This window comes from Agelaius tricolor, unplaced genomic scaffold (genome assembly GCF_023055355.1).
Source record: "Agelaius tricolor isolate 1412-34295 unplaced genomic scaffold, bAgeTri1.0.p SCAF_10, whole genome shotgun sequence".
NCBI lineage: Eukaryota > Metazoa > Chordata > Aves > Passeriformes > Icteridae > Agelaius > Agelaius tricolor.
This window is the reverse complement of record NW_027269270.1, coordinates 15775376-15796235: the sequence shown is the minus strand read 5'-3', so window position 1 is coordinate 15796235 and position 20860 is coordinate 15775376. Positions and strand designations below refer to the sequence as shown.

Here is a 20860-nt window from a genome sequence, read left to right as displayed (position 1 = left end):
GCAGACCAAGATACTGGTACTTGGTCATCACTGATACACAATGCCAACTATGTATTCTCTCCCTCAATCCCAGTGTCTTGGGGGGATAGGGAAGGAAGGGACAGAGGAGTCAAATACTTTTGCTAGGAACATATGAAATAATGCAACTGATAAGTTGATTAAAAGAAATGTTAGCAGGATACTGCTTGAAGTGGAGGGGTCCAACAGAATACCCCAGTATAGAGCTGAGAAGTGCATCACTGCCAGCCTGCTTACAAGGCACTCTGCCCAACTGCAGCTTAGCAAGGAGGAACAACATGAAAACAGCCATCCTGGACCTGATCACAGATCCACCCGGACCAGCAGTCCACCTCTGACAGCTGCTGAGAGTTGTCCGCAGTGTCCACAAAATCCTGTGCTGTTCCTGTTCTCCTAAAATGTTAATGCTTAACTTCAGAAGCTGTGTAGTGTATTTTTCCTGTATCCAAAAGACATCCATAGAATTCTGAGTATCTCAAATTGGAAGAGCCCCATAAGGGTCATAGCTCCTCGGAAAAAAGAGACCAAAGCCACACAAACCAATGTTACCCTAAGAATTTGTCAAGCATGGCAAGAGCACAACTTAGCAACAAAAACCTAAGGATGAAAACAAATCTAAGAACAACAAACAACTGGTGCAGGTTAAGTGCACAAACTGGCTAGATGGGCCAGGTGACTGTGCAGGCATTGCAGCCAAGCATATAAACCACTGAAATAAAAGAAAGAAATATTCTTAGGATACTCATACCTGGCAAGTTTTTTCTTAATCTGAGCTGCAACCACTTTGGAGGACCTTAAGGAAAAGGAGAAAAGCACTAGTACATGCAGCACCCAAAAATTGATGACTTCCAGTAACACTTTAACAAACAAGAAACTCTTTCTATCTAACACTCTGCAATATTAGAACTTAAAAAATAAATAAAATTGAAATTCAACTAAACATTGTGTTTTCAGTTCTTCTGAGGTCTGAATTGTTCTGTCCCATTTAAATTATTGATCCAGATGTATCAGAATTTCAACAACACCAATAAGCATGAATATGAGAAGGAAAAATGCAAAATAACGAAAATAATACATTTCCCCTTTTTGGTTTGCATAAGAATTTACAGAAATTAGTATGTTAGAGCTCTGGCCAGTGTCATACTGGATCACATCAGAGCAAGCCCCTAGAAAATCATCAATGAGAGAAACAGGTTTTAGGAGAGAAAGAGCATTCCAAATTTTCTCCAGTATTCTAACAGAACATGTTTACATGGATCAGGATCTGATTGATTGTTTAAACAAGATGAGGAAACACCATTAGGTAAATAGAGAGGTTCTTATCTGAAAACAGCATTGAAAGAATTATCCACCATTCTTTTATCCACAGTTACTTCTGTGACTGCTCATGCTGCACAACTTTTGCTGAGAAAAGTGCTCTCTGTTTACGTGACTGTGTATGGTCCCTAGCTTACAATGCACAATGATTTATTTAACCTCTGGCAGCCTTTGCCACATCTTATGCCTGGGGACTGCTGTCCAAAGATAAGTTTGGGCAGAAGGCCAGTTTTTAAGGCATGTCTGTAAAGCTGAAACACCAAACAACACCACAGTAATATATACATCTAAAAGATGAAGCCAATCCAGAGCCATCATAAGAAACTGCAACAGTTTACAAAGACTCCATGTACTGCTTGCAGGCACTGCTTTAAACTAGTGCTGGCTCACAGCTGAGAGGCCATCAAAGTGGCTTTGAGCACAGCAATTCTCAAGTACAAGTTCCAAACTACTACAAACTTGAGCACCATGAGCTACTCCTTGGTGTTCTAGGAGTGGCCTACAAGCAGCAATGAGCAAAACTTGCCAACAAGCTGTATTTGTAGAAGCCTTGCAGAGCCAGACAAGCTGTCTGTCTGCCCCACTAGCCAGCACTCCCTGGCCAGAGCAGAACAAGCTGTTTGCAGCATAAAGATTAAGGTGTGGCTGGATTACAAACCAGATGAAAAAAGCAGTCTAATCCTGCTTCATTCTCACACACTATTGGTGCAGTTCAGGAAGCTGCATCTGGAGGCTGACTGAAACAAATGTTTTCTGCATTTCAATGCAACATGAACAAGAAATAAGACAGCCTTAAATGGGAGGAATCCAACAAAGCACTGAAGGGATTAACGTGATTGCTGTATCAGAACTGCTCTAGTGGATGCCATAGGATATCCATCCCCTCTCTCATGTCATAGACAAGTCACAGGTACCAGGTTTGTTTACAGGAAACCAATCAATATTGAAAAGTTGATTTAATAAATTTATGGGACGAATACTAATATCCACAATAGAAAAAGCAAATGAATGCAGGGCATCATCCACTGTTGTTCAATCTTTTCAGGAATTGCACTGGGAATAATAACCAGCACATCTCCACTGGAGCTCAGGTTAGCTATCAAAAGATTACTTATCCTTCTCAGAGGAGCAACCACTGCCAGCATGAACCAGATTTGATTCACACATCAGCACTCCACCCACAGGCTGGAGACCCTCACTTATTTTCTTTATTTTAATCAATATGGTAACTATAGCACATTCCATACTATATATGTTTCTTCACTGTGGGAAAAATCTACTGTTAACAGTAATTATAAGGGCAGGTCACGAGGGCACCTTGCCCACTGAAATACAAAAGGTAAATTGGGATAAAGCTTCTTATTGAACAGTATTTCAGTATGGTGTAGTGTGGAGAATAACTTGATAGATGGCACTCTTAACGAGGCCTTCCTGATACATATTATTAACATTTAACAAAACCATAATAATTAGGTAACCAAAAATTTCTCTCCAATTACAATTGGAACATATCATTAACCTGTTTATAGGCAGAGAAGCAAGAGGTGACCACACTGTCACTCTGTGGAGCGCCTGAACTGACTTCAGACATGGGGGAACTGTGATGGTGCATTCCCTCCCACACCTCCTCAGGCCTGCTCTATGATTTCAGGAGTCACCTCCCTCAGCTGCAGTGCTAATGAAACTGCACCATTGTTACCGGACTTTTCTCCCCCAAAATCTCCAGCACATTAAAACTGTTTTTATGGCTAGGATGGAAATATATTTTTGACTAAAGCCAAGCATTTCCTGACCCAGTACCAAGAGAGGCCCTTTGAACTCTCGCACACCCCAGCAGGCTGTGACCAGCACCTCTCCAGGTGGGACCACCTGGAGCTCATGAACCCTCAAGCCTGCCATACAGGAAAGCCCATCCCCTACAGCCCTCGAGGAGCAACTCGTGCCCACTGACAAATGTGAATGGATTTGATGCATTCCACTGAACTCAAGGGGAACTTTTCAGAGTAACACAGGTATAGATGTACACACCTCTGTGCCTGTGTGTGAATTATGGCCTATGCAGGAACTAACAGAGTGAATCTTGCCTTCAAACTCTGCTAGGGCACGAGGTTAAACTCCTATCAAATACTAAATTATTAAAGCAGGTATGCTTACCAAAACAAAGGTAGAATTATTGAAAAAATATTATTTGAAAGTAGCTAAGTGCTTGCTTGGCATAAGTAGCTAGAATTGTTATAGCAAGCTGAGCTATATGGCTATATTGCATTAGTCAAAGATGGATCATAGTGAAACCTGGAACTAACAGCCTAAACATTACTAATAGTTAGAATAGACAAAACTGTAATTTAAATATTACTCAAAAATTAATAGCTGGATCAACCATATTATAACATGGACTACAGAACTGACTGAAATCACCACAGAAACAGACCTAAGAGGATGTGAAAATAACTACATGGCAAACACTTGGTAACAAAACAGCAAAGCAGTGAAGGTCAAGAAGGGCCCAGACTCTATTATGGCTATTGATCCACACCGTTGTGTGCAGTTTAGACTGTAATAATAATTGCCCAGGGATTTTTTTGTCTGGAGGTCTCTCTTTTGAGACGCCTAGCTCAAGCTATGAGGTATCAACATTTATCTGTGCTGATAGATCTATCTGATGGAGACGAGAGCCTAGTGTCAAAGATGTCTTTAACATCTATACTGCAGTAAGTTTATCAGAAATGCTTATAATCACTATTAATGGCGTTTTTTGTTAGTATTCTAGACATTTGTACGAGAGCAGGACAATAAACCATTCAATACACAGTTTGGTACCTCACGTGTTGCAATTTAACAGGCAGTAAAGTGATTCACTGTGACACACAGTCCAAGTGCTTTTCTACCAACACAGACATATTGTGCTCATTGCTGACCGATCAGGAGTGCATCTGTAAAAGCAGAAGCCCTATTCTTCCTCTGTGCTTTTTGTTTCATTATCTTTTTTCTGGTAACTGAAAGAAACCGCAGCCCACCCACAGCCGGGCAGACGCAGGTGCCACAGTGAGAAGACGCACGGCTGTTTAAGCCCGATGCCCTCGGCGGAGGCTCTGCCCTCCCGCCGGCCCTTCTGTGAGTTTCTACAGTTCCCGTTCCGGCCCGCGGCTCACCCACACCGGGAGCCGAGTCCCCGCCGCCCGCCACGGCTCCATCTCAGGCCGAGGGGGAGCCCCGGGTGCGCCGAGCCCGCACGGCCGAGCCCCGGGCACCGCAGTGCCCAGCGAGAGCCGCTGGTGCACGGGCATCTCTCGGCCTCGCCACGGCCCCTGCGGTCCCGGACCCTCACCCACAGCCCTCACGGCTCCCCGCCTGTGGGCAGGGCGCACCCGCAGCCCCTCGCCGGGCAGGCGGCGGCACCGGCACCCGTAACGTCGCGTACCTGTGCGCGGCCGGGCTCCTCCGCGAAGCGAGCGTCGCCTCCTCCCGTCGGGCCCTCGAGGCGCCGGGGACAGCCGAGCGTCCGCCTCAGGCGCCGGCAGGCAGCTCCGGGCACCCCCGCCTCGCTCCCTCAGAGCCGCCCTCTCCCCCGCCCCGCGCCGCTGCGGGGCCGGGCCGGGCGGAGACACCCACCCCCCTCGGGCACCTCCTCCCGGCGGCGCGGCGGAGGCGGCCGCGGCCTGGGCAGGGGCCGGGGGAGCGGCGCGGCGGGAAATGGCGGCCGGGCCGGGCTGAGCTGAGGGGACGGAGCTGCACCATGAGGCTGCTGCGCGCCCTTCTGCGCGGCGCTGCCCCGGGCAACATCCCGCAGCAGGTGGACTTCTACTCACGTTTCTCCCCCTCGCCGCTCTCCATGAAGCAATTTCTGGACTTCGGTGAGTCCTCGGCGAGCCGTCCTCAACCGCTGCCCCTCCTCCCACAGGTGCCTGTGAGGAGCGGGACGGCCACGACCCCTCACCCCGTCAGCGCCGCCAGGCTGTTGCTTATCTGTTAATGCTGCGTTTGTGGGAGAAAAGGGCTCTGCTTCCTTCTGGGGCAAGGGAGCCCAGTTGGCTCGTTCCCGGAGACCGCGACTGTGGCAAGGTTGAAATCTAGCTGAAAACTCCAGTTTTTAGCACCACCAGGCTAGTTGGGTATTTTCCTGCAGAACCCGCAGTGCTGGGGAGAGGATGGGAACAGCTGTGACAACTGGTGGCGTTAGAGCAGTGACTCAGACAGGTGAGACTGGTTAAGCCTTCTGCTGAGCAGCACGCAGCCTTTTAAAGGCATCTTCCAAACACGTGAAGCGTTTAGCCTCAGCTGGCACCGAGGGGCTGGAACAGTCATCACTGCTCCGTCACTTGGCCTGTGCCCTACAGAAACAGCCTAGCCAAATGTTGCCGTTTGAAAAGGTGTGTGAGAAAAGGAACAGGATGCAGACACCGGGAGCTATCCCGGAGGGTTTGGAATCTAGTCTTGAAACTGAGTAAATCAGTAACAGGATATTCAATCTTAGTGCCAAAACCACTTCTAATGCTTCCAGGTTTGACTGTCAGCTTGGGAAGAAAAGGAATCACAGGAATCGTTCTATTCTGCTTCAAAGCAAATAGAGAAAGGTTGTGTAAGTCACACTGAGACACCTTTTCAAAGCCTGAGGTTGGGGCCCTTCTATAGTATGTTCCGTTTCTGTACCCAAGGCACTTTGGTGTGCATACATGTTTATGTGTTATATATTTAACTAGTTAATAGTTTCATGGCTTTTTATAGTTTTGCAAATAAAACCTAAGTGAGAACTAATCCTAGAACCCAAGACTTTGTATAAGCAGGAAGACTTACAAACAAGATTTTCTCACAATTATCTGCTTTCACTTCATCCATCTATTCAATGTTTCACTTGTGGCAATGAAATGTATCTGACATTTAAAACTCCAGATTCCTACAGGAACTTCACCATATGTTCTGTTGCTACTGTACTTTTAAGCAAAGAAGCTTGCAATTCAGAGTTTGCTTTGACCTGTGTTATTTTACCATTACTGATAAAATGCTTACATAAAATCAATGTTTATTTTCAAAGCACACTATTTCCTTGTGTCAAAAGATAGGCTACTTTTTTGCTCTTAGTACCTGAACATAAGGTAAAAATAATCTTGAAAACTTCTACAATATTTTTTTCCTCTCTTTTGCTTAAGGATTTAATCCTTACAGATTTAATCTTTAGAGATCCTTCAGAGAGAGTAAAAACTAATAACAGAAATAAAAAAGACTGCAAGACAGAGACTGTATTTTTCTGTAAGACATTCTGTAGTCGTTATAATCTGATGGTGTTTACATTAAGAATTTTTTTTGCTCCTTTTGCAGGAGTGAGAACAGTCAAAGAGGAAATAATAAAATCTGGTAAAGCTAACTTAAAAAAATGAAATATTCTGTAAGGAAATTCAGGTCTGGTCTTGGGTTATAAGACCACAGTATTTTCTGTAGGAGTTTTATCCATTCTTTGCCTAGATATAGACTGTAGCTGCACATGGGAAGAGAGTCATTTGCCTGCTCTATACTGCCTTCCATATTTGACCCAAGATTGCAAAGATAAGGCCTTCAGATACAAAAACTATTTTGTGAAATGTAATTTTTTGAGTGTATGAGGCATTTAACAATTGTATTTACACTTTAATACCTCCAATCTGATTTGTTCTTGGAATTTTACCCAAGAAAAGGGAAAGGCCGGTAACAGTCACGCCTATGCAATCTGAGTAGGGAGAAGAATGAAAGGTTTCTAGGCAGAGGTCATGTGTAGACAGTGCCTAATGCTGGTAAGTGCCATTGTGGAGGAATTTCTTGTAAATTATTCACTTTTTAAATTAACTGACATTCTTTCATCACTGTAGTTTGTGTCTGAGTCTGCATGCTTTAAAGTAAACTGCTCTATATCAATGTGGTGAAGATTTTTCATGTTTAAGGCAGTCCCAGCTTCCTTTTTTCTTTCCTCATGCCTTCCTTTAATCTTCTTCCCCAACTTCCCCTTGCCAAATGGAAGGAGTGAACTGAGCAGTAACACAGGCGTTAATTTGTCGGAGATACATGTTGTGAAACACCAGACCTGAAGTACACACTCCACTGCAGCAGATGGGCAGGTTAGGAAGTTCAGATGCTGTTTATGTGACAGTCTTTAAGTCTAGAAAGAAGTCTGGCTGAGAATGAAGTGCAGCATTTCTTAGTCTCTTCCCCATGCTGCACCCTCTTTTCTCACCTAGGAAAACAAGCTTTGTGGGAGTACGAGCAGGTCTTGATTTTAATAACCACATTTAATTGCCACCCCCACAGATGACACTTGTTCTTACAAAAGGACAGGTTGGTTATCAAAAGGCAGCATTTTCACTTCTAGCTTTTAAAAGTGTAAAAATTTAAACGTATTAGTATCCTAATGGCTAAGCAGAGTAGCTCTCCTACTTTAATTTCTTTCTCACTATTCATATGAATTTGTTCACCTGGCTTCTGTTCCTCTAAGACTGAATTTAAACTATAACAAATTTAGTTGAAAATGAGATCTCTATTACTGAATTTATTTTCTGAAAGTGTTTGAGGATGAGTTATGATAATTCACTAAGATCAGTGATGAAAAGCAGGGTGTATGGGACTATGATACTTTTTCAAGCATCCTTCTCATAAATAGTTGCTTGTGCTGGTTTCATTTGCTTCTCTGACATGCTCAGAATGACATTGTTGGATCAGCGCTGGTTAGAGTTTGCTGCAAATAAAATGAACAATATACATGGATAGAAGCCATATTTAAAGTTGAACAGTATAGGTCTGTAACTGTTGCATTAGTTTCTGTTCATATTTTGAAGATTCTCATTACTGCAACAGGAAGGTTTCAGTATGCCATAAATTTTGAAATACAAGTGGGCTGCTGCCATGAAAGAAACACCAGCTTACCAGCCTGGTGGAGTCTGCTTTGAAATCAAGGTATAGGCCTCTTATGCAAGAAATTAATTTTGTGCAGTTCTCTGCCATAGTATTGACTTCATTCTGATGTCATATTGGTCTTAGGATCTGAAAATGCTTGTGAAAAGACTTCATTTATGTTTCTGCGACAAGAGCTGCCTGTGAGATTGGCAAACATAATGAAGGAAATAAGCTTGCTTCCAGACAACCTCCTAAGAACACCTTCAGTTCAGCTGGTGCAGAGCTGGTAAGAACAGTGACAATTCCATTCCTTGAAGGGTGACCTCCTGCAGATACACAGGTTGGAGGAAGTCACTCTCTTCTACTGAAAGGACATTCATAGGCTTGGTGCATGAACATCATGTATTAATACTGAGATGCTAAATATACCAGTGTGATCAGAAACTAAATTTACAGATGTGGGAAAAAAGCATTAAGGAGCAATTAGAGAACCCCAAGGGAATTAAAAAATCATTAAGTCTTTCACACACTCATGTATGAGGAATAAAAATTTTTTTTTTTAAACAAAAATCCACCAGAAGAGTGTCTAATAGGGAACATAGGGAACTTACCTAATAGTGAGGAAGCTAGTTGAAGAAAACAACAGAAGCAAACTAAGGCACAAAATGTTTGCAAAACATAACAGAAACCATTTACAAGACAGGTTATTGCAGACTGAGAGTAAAGGTATAGAAAATATGAAGAAAAAGCAATAGGAAATTTCCAAAGCCAAAACATAAAACAACAGAGAGAACATGAACGTATTAAAGTAAAAAAGACATTATTTGAAAAGTAAAGTTTGCTTCCAAGTAAGGAACTTAGGCATAAAGTTTTTAAAGATGAAAGCAAAACAGAGATTGCTTGGCAACTGCTAAAGGCACAAGGATTTCTGTAAAGGCTTTAAAAGTTATCTGCCAAAATCTGCCAGTAAGTGGGATTGACTAGATGACTGAATATGAAAAGAGCTATCAATGAAGATAGCTTAATGAATTCTTAGTGAAACACAAATGCTTACATTCTCATGATACTTACTAGATGACACTGATCAAATGGGAAATTAATTCCATTTGGGCAAATGCAAAGTAGAACACAGGGAAGAACCTCCTCTCCTGTGTGCTTGCTTCCTTACAATGGAAAAAGAAATGTTGATGCTACTGGGAATATTTCTCTGCATATGTCAGTTGATGGCAAGAAGGAAAATAGTATTAGGAACTAAATAACCAATGGGTAGGAATATAATTGTACCACTGTGTTAGCCCATTATTCCCCTGAATTGCATGCAGCTCCATCCTGAACAGAAAAGACCAAGAGGGATAATCAAAGGGTTGGAACAATTTCTACGTGAGGAGAAACCAAATAGAATTCTTCAGCTTGGAAAATACGTATCTAAGGAAAGGGATGGCAGAAATACTTAAATCATGCACAAATGGAAAGATTTTTCTACTAACAGGAACACGCAGGGGCTACAAATAAGTGATCACCTACTGGGTTTAAAACACAAAGATGATATTTTATGCATTCTAATTAAATTGTGGTATGCATTGCTCTGGAAATTTTGGAAGAAAACATCATAAATGGATTCAAAGGATTCTAACAAAATTCACAGGGAGACAGGTAGAATGATTTGGAAACACGCAACATTGGAAGTCCACAAATTGCTAACCAGAGAGATGTGGGGAGACATATTAGAAATGATCTTTATCCTCTTTGTTTCATTGAAAGGTACGTCCAAAGTCTTCAGGAGATTCTTGACTTTAAGGACAAAAGCTCAGAAGATTCAGGGTCTGTTCAAAGGTAAGGCTTTGCTATCACATATATCTTGTTAATATTGTATTGGAGAATTGGCAGAAAAAAAATAGCTGAAAAAAATTTCCTATCTCAAATGTTTACAGAAGAGTTGCAGCCATGTCATCCCCTGTCCCTAAAAGGAGGGTACATTAAAACAGGAAATTAAGCACTTCAGCATAATGTCATTCTATAGAACGCTCTGGTCTGTCCTGGCTGACCAGAAGTGCCATTTGACAGGCATGGGTTGTTCTGCATGAAAACAGTTAGCACCGTTTTCTCTTTCTCTTGGTAGAATCAAGATAATAAATAAATAATAATTTTATAAACATTCAAAATAGTGGATTACTGATTGTTTCAATGTTAGTCACCTGAAATGGGCTGTAAAGACTGACCTGCCTTCTTACTGCAGCAGGCAGATGTGGTATTTTTGTAAGTCTTCATTTTTGTAGACAGGCACTGTTTGCTGGAGGATTAATTTCCCTTGAAAGTGAAATAGTAACAATGAATTCATTTTAGTTTTACAGACACTGTGATAAAAATCCGGAATCGCCACAATGATGTAATTCCTACGATGGCGCAAGGAGTAATAGAATACAAGGAGAGCTTTGGCATTGATCCAGTGACCTCCCAGAACGTGCAGTATTTTTTAGACCGCTTCTACATGAGTCGCATTTCAATCAGAATGCTCCTTAATCAGCACTGTAAGTGTCGGAAGGAGGGCAAATGATGTCTGTACCATGTCAACTGTATTTTCCTTTAAGTGCTTAATATGTACTAAGGTGCCACTTAGGAGTATACTATTTGCCTTGCCACTTATAACTCATTCTTCATACAGTTCCTAAAATATTTATTAATAGTAGGCTTTTCAGTATGGTGAGGACTGAAATTATAGATTGTCTATAAATTTTTTATTTAGCAAAATGGAAGACACAAACTAAAATTATAAAGTTACACTGGATATTAAATTAGGTTTTCTTTTTTTGGCAGCTTTACTTTTTGGTGGGAAAATTAATCCAGCTCATCCAAAACATATTGGAAGCATCGATCCTAACTGCAATGTTGTTGAAGTTATTAAAGGTAAATTCAGATGATAAGAATCCCGAAAACTTACATGGGACTCCCTACTAAGAGTTAATACACATCCTGATATGCATATATTGTTTTGTTCTTGCCTACCAGGAGCAGAAGTTTTATTGGACATGAAATACAATTTTGTTTCTTTTTCCTATAAATGCAGTTTTTCTGAAAAGTACAAATCTCCCTGACAGTGCACAGTACTTCCAAAAATTTTATTTTTGTAGATTCTAAAGGAGAAAAAAAAAGGTGGGAGGGGGAAATGTAACTTCCTGTGTTCTTTATTATAGATGGCTATGAAAATGCCAAGAGACTTTGTGATTTATATTACATGAGCTCTCCAGAACTTATCCTTGAAGAGTTGAATTGTAAGTGAATGTGGACAAGGCATACTCTTGAACATCATGATGGCTTCTTCCAAAGGAGCTGGTGGTGAAATGTTCTGCTTTTCACATAGTTCATGTGTTCTCTGTATCTACTGTTTTTTTTTTAAATCTGGCAGAATGCTTTCCCCATTCCTCCCTTTAATCAGAAAACTGACATGAGTAGAAGTTTTTGATTCTACAGCTGTTGATATAACAAATTTTAGCAGGCTCCTTCCCTTGCTAAGATTTCATGTTTCTTCACCTGACATTACTGCATCTCACCCTCTCTGCATTTCTTGTGACACATTAAAGATTTATACAAGACTTTTTGTTCCATCTTTGTGGTACCTATGAGGAGGTTATTTGAAAACAACTATGATATGCCCTAGTCAGTGATCCCATAGTGGGTTTTAAGATTAATTTCCAAAGCAGCAAGCAACATTTGAAAATCTTGATTATGACTTTTGATTAACATACAATTTTTCAGAAGATTTCTGTTTAAATTTTCCTTCTTTAAATTTAACAATACAAATTCACATTCTGAATTACTGTGGGAATGAATAAAGACATCTCATTTGCCATTTAGTTATTTGGACTCTCTTCTCTCCAGCTAAATCACCAGGACAGCCTATGCAAGTGGTGTACGTGCCATCACATCTCTATCACATGGTTTTTGAACTTTTCAAGGTCTGTGCACTTACCATTAATTATACAATTCTTTCCTACATCTTTGTTTACTGAGACTGTATTGCTTTGACTTTTCAAACTCATTCTAGATCACAGTGTGTTTTTGCAAGTGCAAACTTCTTGCCATTTGACTGCAGCAACACAGCTGCCCCGTACTATTAGAGAAACAATAATTTTCATAGAAAATGAACAGCTTTGGAAGATGTATCTCTTTAACCCAGCCACTGAATACCTTCTGAATAGACAGCTTAAATCTTAAAATGTATGAAGACATTAATAGTCTTCATGCTAGTAATAAAAGTTAATGAAGCAAGTGAGATATCCCATAAATTGTGTATTTTCAAATCTGGTAAAATATGTAACATGTCCTACAGACCTTTTCTCCAGCAGTTTAGTCCTAGACTTTTCTTGGACTTTGTGCCATATTGCATGTACTATGTGCATTATAAAGAATTCTAGAACACAAATGCTGTACATTAAACTATTCATGTTTCCTTTAAAAAATTAAATATTTGAAGTCTCAATATTCTAACAAACTAAATATATACTGATACTGAATAAACTAGGAATATAAAAAAACCATTCTAAACCAATATACATTTGTTCTGATTCTTGAATACATGATAAAAATAACTACTAAATGATATTTTAAGTTAATATACAAAGTGAATAGGATTTAAGTTGTACTTGGAAATTACAGAATGCAATGAGAGCCACCATGGAACATCATGCTGATCGAGGCATTTATCCTGCAATTCATGTACACATCACATTGGGAAATGAGGATTTAACTGTGAAGGTACTCTTTTTTTATTTTTTTACTATTCTGAAAGTTATTTTGATTAGGATTTTCTTTTCCTGTCATGAGAAGCATATTAGTAACTTGAGCTGGTGATCTGGTTCCATCAATAGATTGTATGTGATGATGTATGTAAGTGAAAAACCCTTATGGGATTTCACATACTGCCTCATGAAGAGGCTGCAGTCACACTGAGGGCTCTGCAAGAGCATCATGTACTTGCTTGTGTCGTGCCTAGCTTAGAAGCAACCATGACTAAAGTAGCATCTTTATACAATTGTAACATCAACATTTTCTAAGTGACAATGACAGAGCTATACAGGTGTGAAACAACTGAAGAAAAGGAAATACATACTGTATATTCCACAAAAAACAAACCTCCTGAAGTACAGTTTGCAGCTTCTTTTTTCTGTACAACATCCATCTTTGATTTCAAAGACCAGCTGCAAGCACTGTGTTTTTCATAGGTCTAACTAAACTGTAGTAAAAGAACTCCTTTGACTTACTCCTTCAAGTAATAGGTTTTAGTAAATTATATTTAAATGTGGCAGTATTCTTGAGGAATAAAGATAAAATACACAGAGAACTTAGCATTTGGCAAAAGGTATAGATAGTGACTTCAGACAAAAGTGTGTGATGAACAAGATAAAAGTAATGCACAATTCAAGCAGAATTTCCTTTTCTCCAAGAGATTATGAATGGCAGTATTTTATTTAATAGTTTGGATAAAGGATGAAAGGGAAGGATTAATCTCTCTTTGGTCATTGTTGAAGATGAGAATTAAAAGAAAATCTGTAACTTAGTAGGAAAATCTGTAACTTACACCTTCAAATAATACTTCACTGTAATTTTTTTCTAGCTTATTGTTTGAGAGAAGCTGTCTTTTATAAAAATGTATTCAGGGATATAAAGCTAAATGCTCCTTCTTGTTCCAGATGAGTGACCGTGGTGGTGGTGTTCCTATGAGGAAAATTGACAGACTGTTCAACTATATGTATTCAACAGCACCACGTCCTCGTGTTGAGACATCACGAGCTACACCTTTGGTATGCAATACCGTTATACCATGGCATCCTGGATAGGTCTAATTGTCACAAAAACCATTTAGCTAAAGCTATGAAATGCTGATTTTATAGATATTACATTGAGTAATATTTGAATTTTACTTAATTTAAGCTTAACTAGAGTATTTTTCAAAAAATAACTGAAAAATGGCATAAAATACCAAAAATTATTAAAATTTGTTCAAGATTCTCTTTTTCTCTACTAAATCTAAAAATCAGCCACCTCAAGCAGAATACTTAGCTATGCTACACAATCCAGTGAGAGCAGGGTTCAGAATTATATTTGTATCCACTGAATGAAAGGAAGAATAATTGTAGCAGTGACTTTAGATCAAGGCCATAGTTCATTTGTATTGTGAAGTCAATTGTACCAACCCCTAGCAAGGATGAAGGTACATAGATGTGAGAGGGCATATGAAGAATCCACTTTGGTCTCATGTGAGTGTAATAAATGCACAAGAAATAAAGCCTAAGCTCCCAGAAATTAGAATCTCTGAACAGCTTTCCTGTATTTATTCTCCCACCTTGCATCATTTAAAAATATATGTAGTTCTGCATGTAGATGACTCTGCAACTTACTAAACATGATATCTTTACAGAGGAGTGTTGTGTACACTCAATGAGATTACCTCTAAAATGTAAACAAAAATTAGTATTTAAACAAAATATTTAGTATGTAAACAAAAAAATCACACTTAATCACACTTCAGGGCTCTGTCCTGCTACTGCAGCCAGGGCTTGGTAGAATTTCAGTATAAGCTGCTAAGTCACAGATGTTGTGTCTTGAACCTTTTTTATATATACTGATGATGGTGTGTATTTGACTTAAGAAACTCTGAGTACTTGAGGTTAGTAGCTCCATGAGCGTGATGCAGACACACAGCAGAGTGTTCTCCAATGGCATCTCTTCAAAAAGCTGCCATAATGCAAGAAGTGTTACCTACCAGCCCTGTGTGACCAAGGAATCAGTTTTCTCATAATTAAAATCATTCATGCATTCTTCTGGTTTTGGGGTATATAATAGCTTGGGAGAGGGCATAATAGTTAACACCTGAACTCCTGTTACTGTTAAACATCATGCTTAGTTTGTCTATTTTACCTATTAAGTTTAAACAGAAAATGCCGCTGATTAATGCAATTAATGGAAGTATACGTTTTCTCCTGATCAGGCTGGATTTGGTTATGGCTTACCCATATCACGTCTGTATGCACAGTACTTCCAAGGAGACCTGAAACTGTATTCCTTAGAAGGCTATGGTACAGATGCAGTTATTTACATCAAGGTATGATGTAACACTCTACTCTATCAGCAGCTCTAATCTGAACTGCTAATGGAACTCCTTGTTCTGTTATGGTAACTTCAATTAAAAAGAATCATCAGCTAGAGCCTTTTCTCCTTACAGGCCTTATCAACAGAATCAATTGAAAGACTCCCTGTATACAACAAAGCAGCCTGGAAACATTATAAAGCAAACCATGAAGCTGATGACTGGTGTGTGCCAAGCAGTGAGCCAAAGGACATGACCACTTTTCGGAGTATGTAGCTTTTTCCTCAGCAGCTCCTAAGTAGGTTTGTCTGTAAAGGGAATTTAGAAGACCTGATTTATGATTTTGAGCCACTTCTGTTATGTGAAAGTAATTCTAAATTTGAGTGTAATGAGGCTTTTCTGAAATAAAAAAAAACAATAGCCACCAAAACCCCCAAACATGCACGTATAAAAAAAGGTCATACTTCATTTGTTTCACTTTCTATTTATGACTGCATTCAGAGCTAAGTCAAAGGAACAATATATTGGTTTTTATAGGGATCAATGCCACAGCTATCACATCTGGTATTAATTTGTATTATTAAAAAATAATTTTATTAGAAAACTATTAAAAAACCTCACTGGAACATTCTTCCATTATACAATTCTACAGATTAATGAAAAATTTGTGTAAGAAATATTGAGCTCATTGCTATACCTTTGCAACTGTATGGCACTTTATTTTATCTTAAGCATGCTGAAGCTTAATTTTGCAAAGTTAGATATGTTGCCTACATACACTGCCTACATCAAGGTGGCGTTTTCAGCTGTAGAAATCACATCTCTGTAGGGATAAAAGTTTTTAAAAAGCGTTTTTAACTGCTACTACTGGTATAACGTATCTCAGGTATGTGGTGGCATCAGTTCTATTTCTTTGGTTGTAATGTGAATATATAATAGATGTGAAAAACTTACCTTGCCCTGATCATTGTGAATGAAAAAATAGCATTGGCTTGTATACAGTAGAGAAATGTTAGTCTTGCATTTGCTGTATTTCGATAGGTCATACCAAAATGCAGTATCAACATTCTAGCCTTTGTAAGATCTCAGACTTGGGTATGTCAGATACAGCTGTAAATGAAATTATTTTAATAAACAGATTCTTAAAATTTGTCTGTAATAGGGCATCTCTATTACTTTGACAGTATAAACTGTCTTCTCAGGAGTAAGTAAAAATAAGTGGAATTAACAGTTTTTGAAAATACCTTTGCATTTGTAATATGCTTCTGGCCTTGTTTTTGTAGTAACTGGAAGTTAACATAAACATGATAACCAGAATATGTTAATCAAAGACAAATTAGAACATACAGGGGAAGAGAGAGAGGGGAATGAATCTTACATTTCAGAGTCCTTCCAATTAAGAATTCAACTTAACGCCTACTATATGAGCTTTGTTCAAATCATACGCATCTGTGTTGCACCTCAATCCCTGTCATTCCTGAGCATTTTTGGAGTGATGCAGTTAAAGCCATTGGGAACCAATGCCTTTCTCAGTTAATTAAACTGCATGTAATTCTGTGGGTTTTGTTCTGCAGCAGACATGCATAATCAGTCTCAGAAACAATAAGCCTAGCCTTTTGCGAGTTTACTATCTCTGTGCAGAGCAGAAGGTGAGATACCACAAGTGAAGGGGATAGGTAGAATGTTGGAAATTGAAGTCATGCTACTCTAGCTGCAGCTGAGCGAGATTCAAGATTTATCACCTGCTACTTCCCTAGCCAAGTTCTGCAAAACAACAAAATGGTTTATACCCTGGTTAAGCTACTGTAGATAACTTTAACAGAAGTGCATTACAGACTGGGCTAAACTAAAGCTGAAAGTTACAGCAAGGGCTTTTAAAAAATCAGGTCTGAAGCTGAGCATTCTAGCCTTTAAACCTTTTAACTAACTAAACTGATTTTAGTAACATCGGACAACTACAAGTGGTATTTCTGAAGAAAAGCTAACAGTTTGTTTTCTGCAAAATCTATGAAGTATTTTAGATATTACTGTAATAAAGTCTCTTTCATGTTCTCAGCTAACTACCAATTGAATTCTGATTACCAGAGCAACTTGGTGTATAATTATATTTGTAGTTATCTCTTTGCCTGCAACCCCAAACAATTGTGGTGAAAACACAAATGCACCGTGGTTTGATTTACAATATTTAATCATAGTTAAAAAAGTTTTGAACTTTGATAACTTTTGCTTTAAATGGAAGTGCAGAAGACAACTTTTGTGTTTAGTATTTTCATTACTTTACCAAAGTCATTGCGAGCACAGTGATTAAGTTGAAGTGAATCACTACAGAAAAGTAGTATACTATCAGAATGCTGAGATTAATAGTTTTGTATGCAAATTAGCTCAGTCTTGCACTGTAAAGTTAATCTTGGTTTGTGTTAATTTTTTGAAAGAATTGCTGCATTTATTCATTAAAACTATTGTAAAAATGAAACTCTGTCGGGTGACTGTGTAGCTTGGTAATGAGCTTGTTCAGTGCATCCAGCCCACTCATTCAACCTCCCCCAGATGTTAAATGCTGTGGGCTCTGATAATCAGTGTTCTCATGCTCAGCTGCCAGGGGAGTTTATCATCCCTGCTGTGGCCCCTCCTTACCTGTAACAGCCCTGCACACAGGGAAACCTCTGAAACCATCATTTCCACTAGTGTCCTTCAGGAGAAAACTCTTCCCAGGGTGCAACAGTACGCTTAAAGAAAAAAGGTAATATGGGGTTCTAGCAATATTCTGTGTTCTAGCTGTGAAAACACTCAATTTTCTTGACTGAATTAATTAAATGGTGGTTTTACGTGGGAGATCTTGAGGATTTGATGATTCCATACTTCTAATTCCTTTCTCTTTCATCAGTAGGGCAGTGTTCCTCTTTGGTTCAAGGTCTGTAAGTCTGGCATACAACTGAAAGCTACTGTAAACAAAGTAAATAAGTTAAATCTTGACCAAAGAATGCATAAAACTGAAATATAATCTCTTTTTAAAAGTATTTATTACCAAGATTTTCAAACTTTATTTTGGAAATGCTTGGTGTGCAGAAGCATTTCCACACAGTCCTTTTGCTGAAATTCTTAAGACATTTATACAAAAAAATAATAAATGTGAAACACCAACAGTGAAGTTCATTCATTTAATTAAAATGAAAAACAGTCCATAGATTTAAAGGAGAACTTGGTCCACATAAACGAACTATGTAAGTTTTGTTCTAGTCCATTCTAGGGTTGAATTGATACTTAATCTAGTCTATATTTCTGGAATAATCTAAATTAAGGAAGTGCTCTTGTAGTGTGTCTAGAAAATAGTATGTAAATATACAAAACACCAAGTCATGTTGTAAGCTATGTCAAGAATCAAATCCTCCTTTAAAGAGAAATAATCTGTAGTCTACAACTGAACATTTAAATACAAGGCAGAAACCCAGGGTGTCAGTGATAATTTTTCCTACAATTCTTCCCTCAGTATTTGAAGTCTGAAAAACAGTATTGTTTAAAATTAGCAAATATATAAATTTGGTCCGCAAAAAATCTTGTTGCATGTAGAAAAGAGAAATACATGTATTGCAAATTGATCTTATTCATAGCATAAATCTATAAAACTATGCATTATTTAGGAAAAATAGGTTAAAAAGGATCTTATTTATAGGCTTAAACCTTGTCCCAACACCACATGGGTAGTGTACAGAAAACTCAGTATTATGCTTAGGATACGTAGTTTGTGAAAACTACTTAGTATTTCTTGTTATTTTCTCAGTAAATTGCAACACATAGAATTCAAAAATGATGTGCTACTAAAGTGAACTTTGAATGAAGTTCTGGAAGTAAAAGAATTAAAATAATCCTAAATTCGAAATACATGCTTTCTTTTTAAATTAATTTGACATTACCATTTCTTAAACTTAATTTTTACTATACATCTTTAGTGGCAACAGATAAACAGACTGTCACAGACTGAATTTGTTGGCAGGATTTTTCTATTGTCCCTCTATCACCTTCAACTCTATCAAATGCTAGTTGACTAATACTGGAATGATTTTTAAAACAGTATTCTACTTTTCACAAACATTGATTTAATGAAAAGGGCATATGACACCTTAGAAGCAGAAATACTACTTAAGGCAGAAAGTTAAATTATTGTCCATTAGTACAAGCAGAGTCAACTAGAAATAAAAATACTGGAAACATTATTTCATTTTATTGGGCTGTAATGGGGAGGGACCACAATTAAAAAGTAAAAAACCACCTACCACATTGAACTGTTGCACTTTCCCTCCTCCCTCAATTGTACAATTATATACAAATCTGCTGAACTTCCTCAAGATTAGGCAAGTCTGCACTAAAATAAAATGGTCATTTTAGCAGCTTGATTCAAGAGTGGCCACAACTCTGCCAGTCTTGCGAACTTCTTTCTCCTTCTTTTGAACCTTTTCCTTCTGCTTTTCCAGTTTTTCCTGTGTTTTTCTAATATCCTTAATCTTTTTCTTTATTGTTGATCGGTCATTTTGACTGGTAACTCCCAAAGCCTTTGGAGGAGGAAAACAAAACAAAACCTCATCAGTAATTTTTTTCAACAGCACTGTTAACAGATCTTGTGCATAAACAGTATAAGAAAGTGTTATTCACTTTTCGACAAGATAGTCTGTTTATTTGAAAAATAAAGATTCAGGGCCGCAGAAACACTGCAAATAATCATCTGGGTAACAAGGTGGGTAAGAAAACCAAGGCTAGCTCTTCAGCTGTGAAATAACAGTTTCGTGTTGCATTTTACAAACATGTAAACCCCTGGGAATTCCCAGAAAATAACATCATTGGTATTAGTGTCCAGATATCTTCCTAGCTCTTTTTATACAGGTGGAATTTTTACTCGGTACCAACTCTTTAATTTGAAGGTCTTTAAGGTGCATTATTAGGAGGCGGCTCGCTTCCGCTTGGGAGCGGCAGGTGGCAGCAGCGATCCCACCACCCGACCGGCAGCAGGCGCGCACGGAGCTCTGGGCACAGCGCCCAAGGCTCCGCAGCTGGGGACAGCCTTTGACAGGCCAGCCACTGCTATTTTCCCACGTGATTTTATAAAATACAGGACATTTAGTGTTGCATGTCTATTTGAAATGCAGGAACATTTTGGAGACTGAAGTTAGAACACCTTTTTTCCCCCTAAGCCCCTCACATTCTGCTATTGATCATTAATAATAATTTGCCTTACGCCAGAGCAGACCAATGAACCTCTTCTAGCTGCACATCTTGCCTGTCCATAATGCAGTCTCATAATCTAGTAAGAAAGAAAAACTGCAGGAATTTACCAGAACTATAAGGGATACATATGTACTACAGCTTCCAGGTGCAATATGGCAAGAAAAGGCTCAGAAGATGCAGAATATGTATTTCCAGCAGGAGTAAAACCTTGAAACATTTAAAATGTCACCAGATAGGATTTCAGCCTTCCCATTTGAAGAGCAAATGTTGAAGAAACAGATTTCTAAAACTGGATCCTGCAATTCTATTTCAATTGGACAGAACTTGTTTTGGTATGACCTCAGTTGAGATTGGTGACAGATGTAT

General features: G+C 38.8%; 2 protein-coding genes across 5 annotated transcripts in view; one reads left to right on the top strand and one right to left on the bottom strand.

Moving 5' to 3' along the window:
• The first annotated feature begins 4921 nt into the window (after window positions 1-4921).
• PDK1 (pyruvate dehydrogenase kinase 1) lies at window positions 4922-17750 on the top strand. Its single transcript, XM_071434903.1, has 11 exons — window positions 4922-5189; window positions 8338-8479; window positions 9955-10026; window positions 10537-10721; window positions 11008-11097; window positions 11385-11462; window positions 12070-12146; window positions 12847-12945; window positions 13881-13991; window positions 15179-15292; window positions 15413-17750. The coding sequence occupies exons 1-11, from the start codon at window positions 5072-5074 to the stop codon at window positions 15551-15553; spliced, it is 1227 nt and encodes a 408-aa protein (XP_071291004.1). The 5' UTR covers window positions 4922-5071; the 3' UTR covers window positions 15554-17750.
• Window positions 17751-18278: 528 nt separating this feature from the next.
• LOC139593675 (neurabin-2-like) overlaps window positions 18279-20860 on the bottom strand; it is a 41053-nt gene continuing 38471 nt past the window's right edge. For all 4 annotated transcript variants that reach the window (XM_071434893.1, XM_071434892.1, XM_071434895.1 and 1 more), the window contains one exon: window positions 18279-19824. In XM_071434893.1, the coding sequence (XP_071290994.1) occupies window positions 19657-19824 (168 nt within the window). In that variant the 3' untranslated portion in view covers window positions 18279-19656. The remainder of the gene's footprint in view (window positions 19825-20860) is intronic.

Bases quoted from the DNA above. Each gene is read 5' to 3' on its own strand.
- PDK1 (XM_071434903.1), top strand. From the start codon at position 5,072: ATGAGGCTGCTGCGCGCCCTTCTGCGCGGCGCTGCCCCGGGCAACATC. The intron at 11,463-12,069 runs GTAAGTGAATGT...TCTTCTCTCCAG, and splicing joins TATCCTTGAAGAGTTGAATT to CTAAATCACCAGGACAGCCT. The intron at 15,293-15,412 runs GTATGATGTAAC...TTCTCCTTACAG, and splicing joins ATGCAGTTATTTACATCAAG to GCCTTATCAACAGAATCAAT.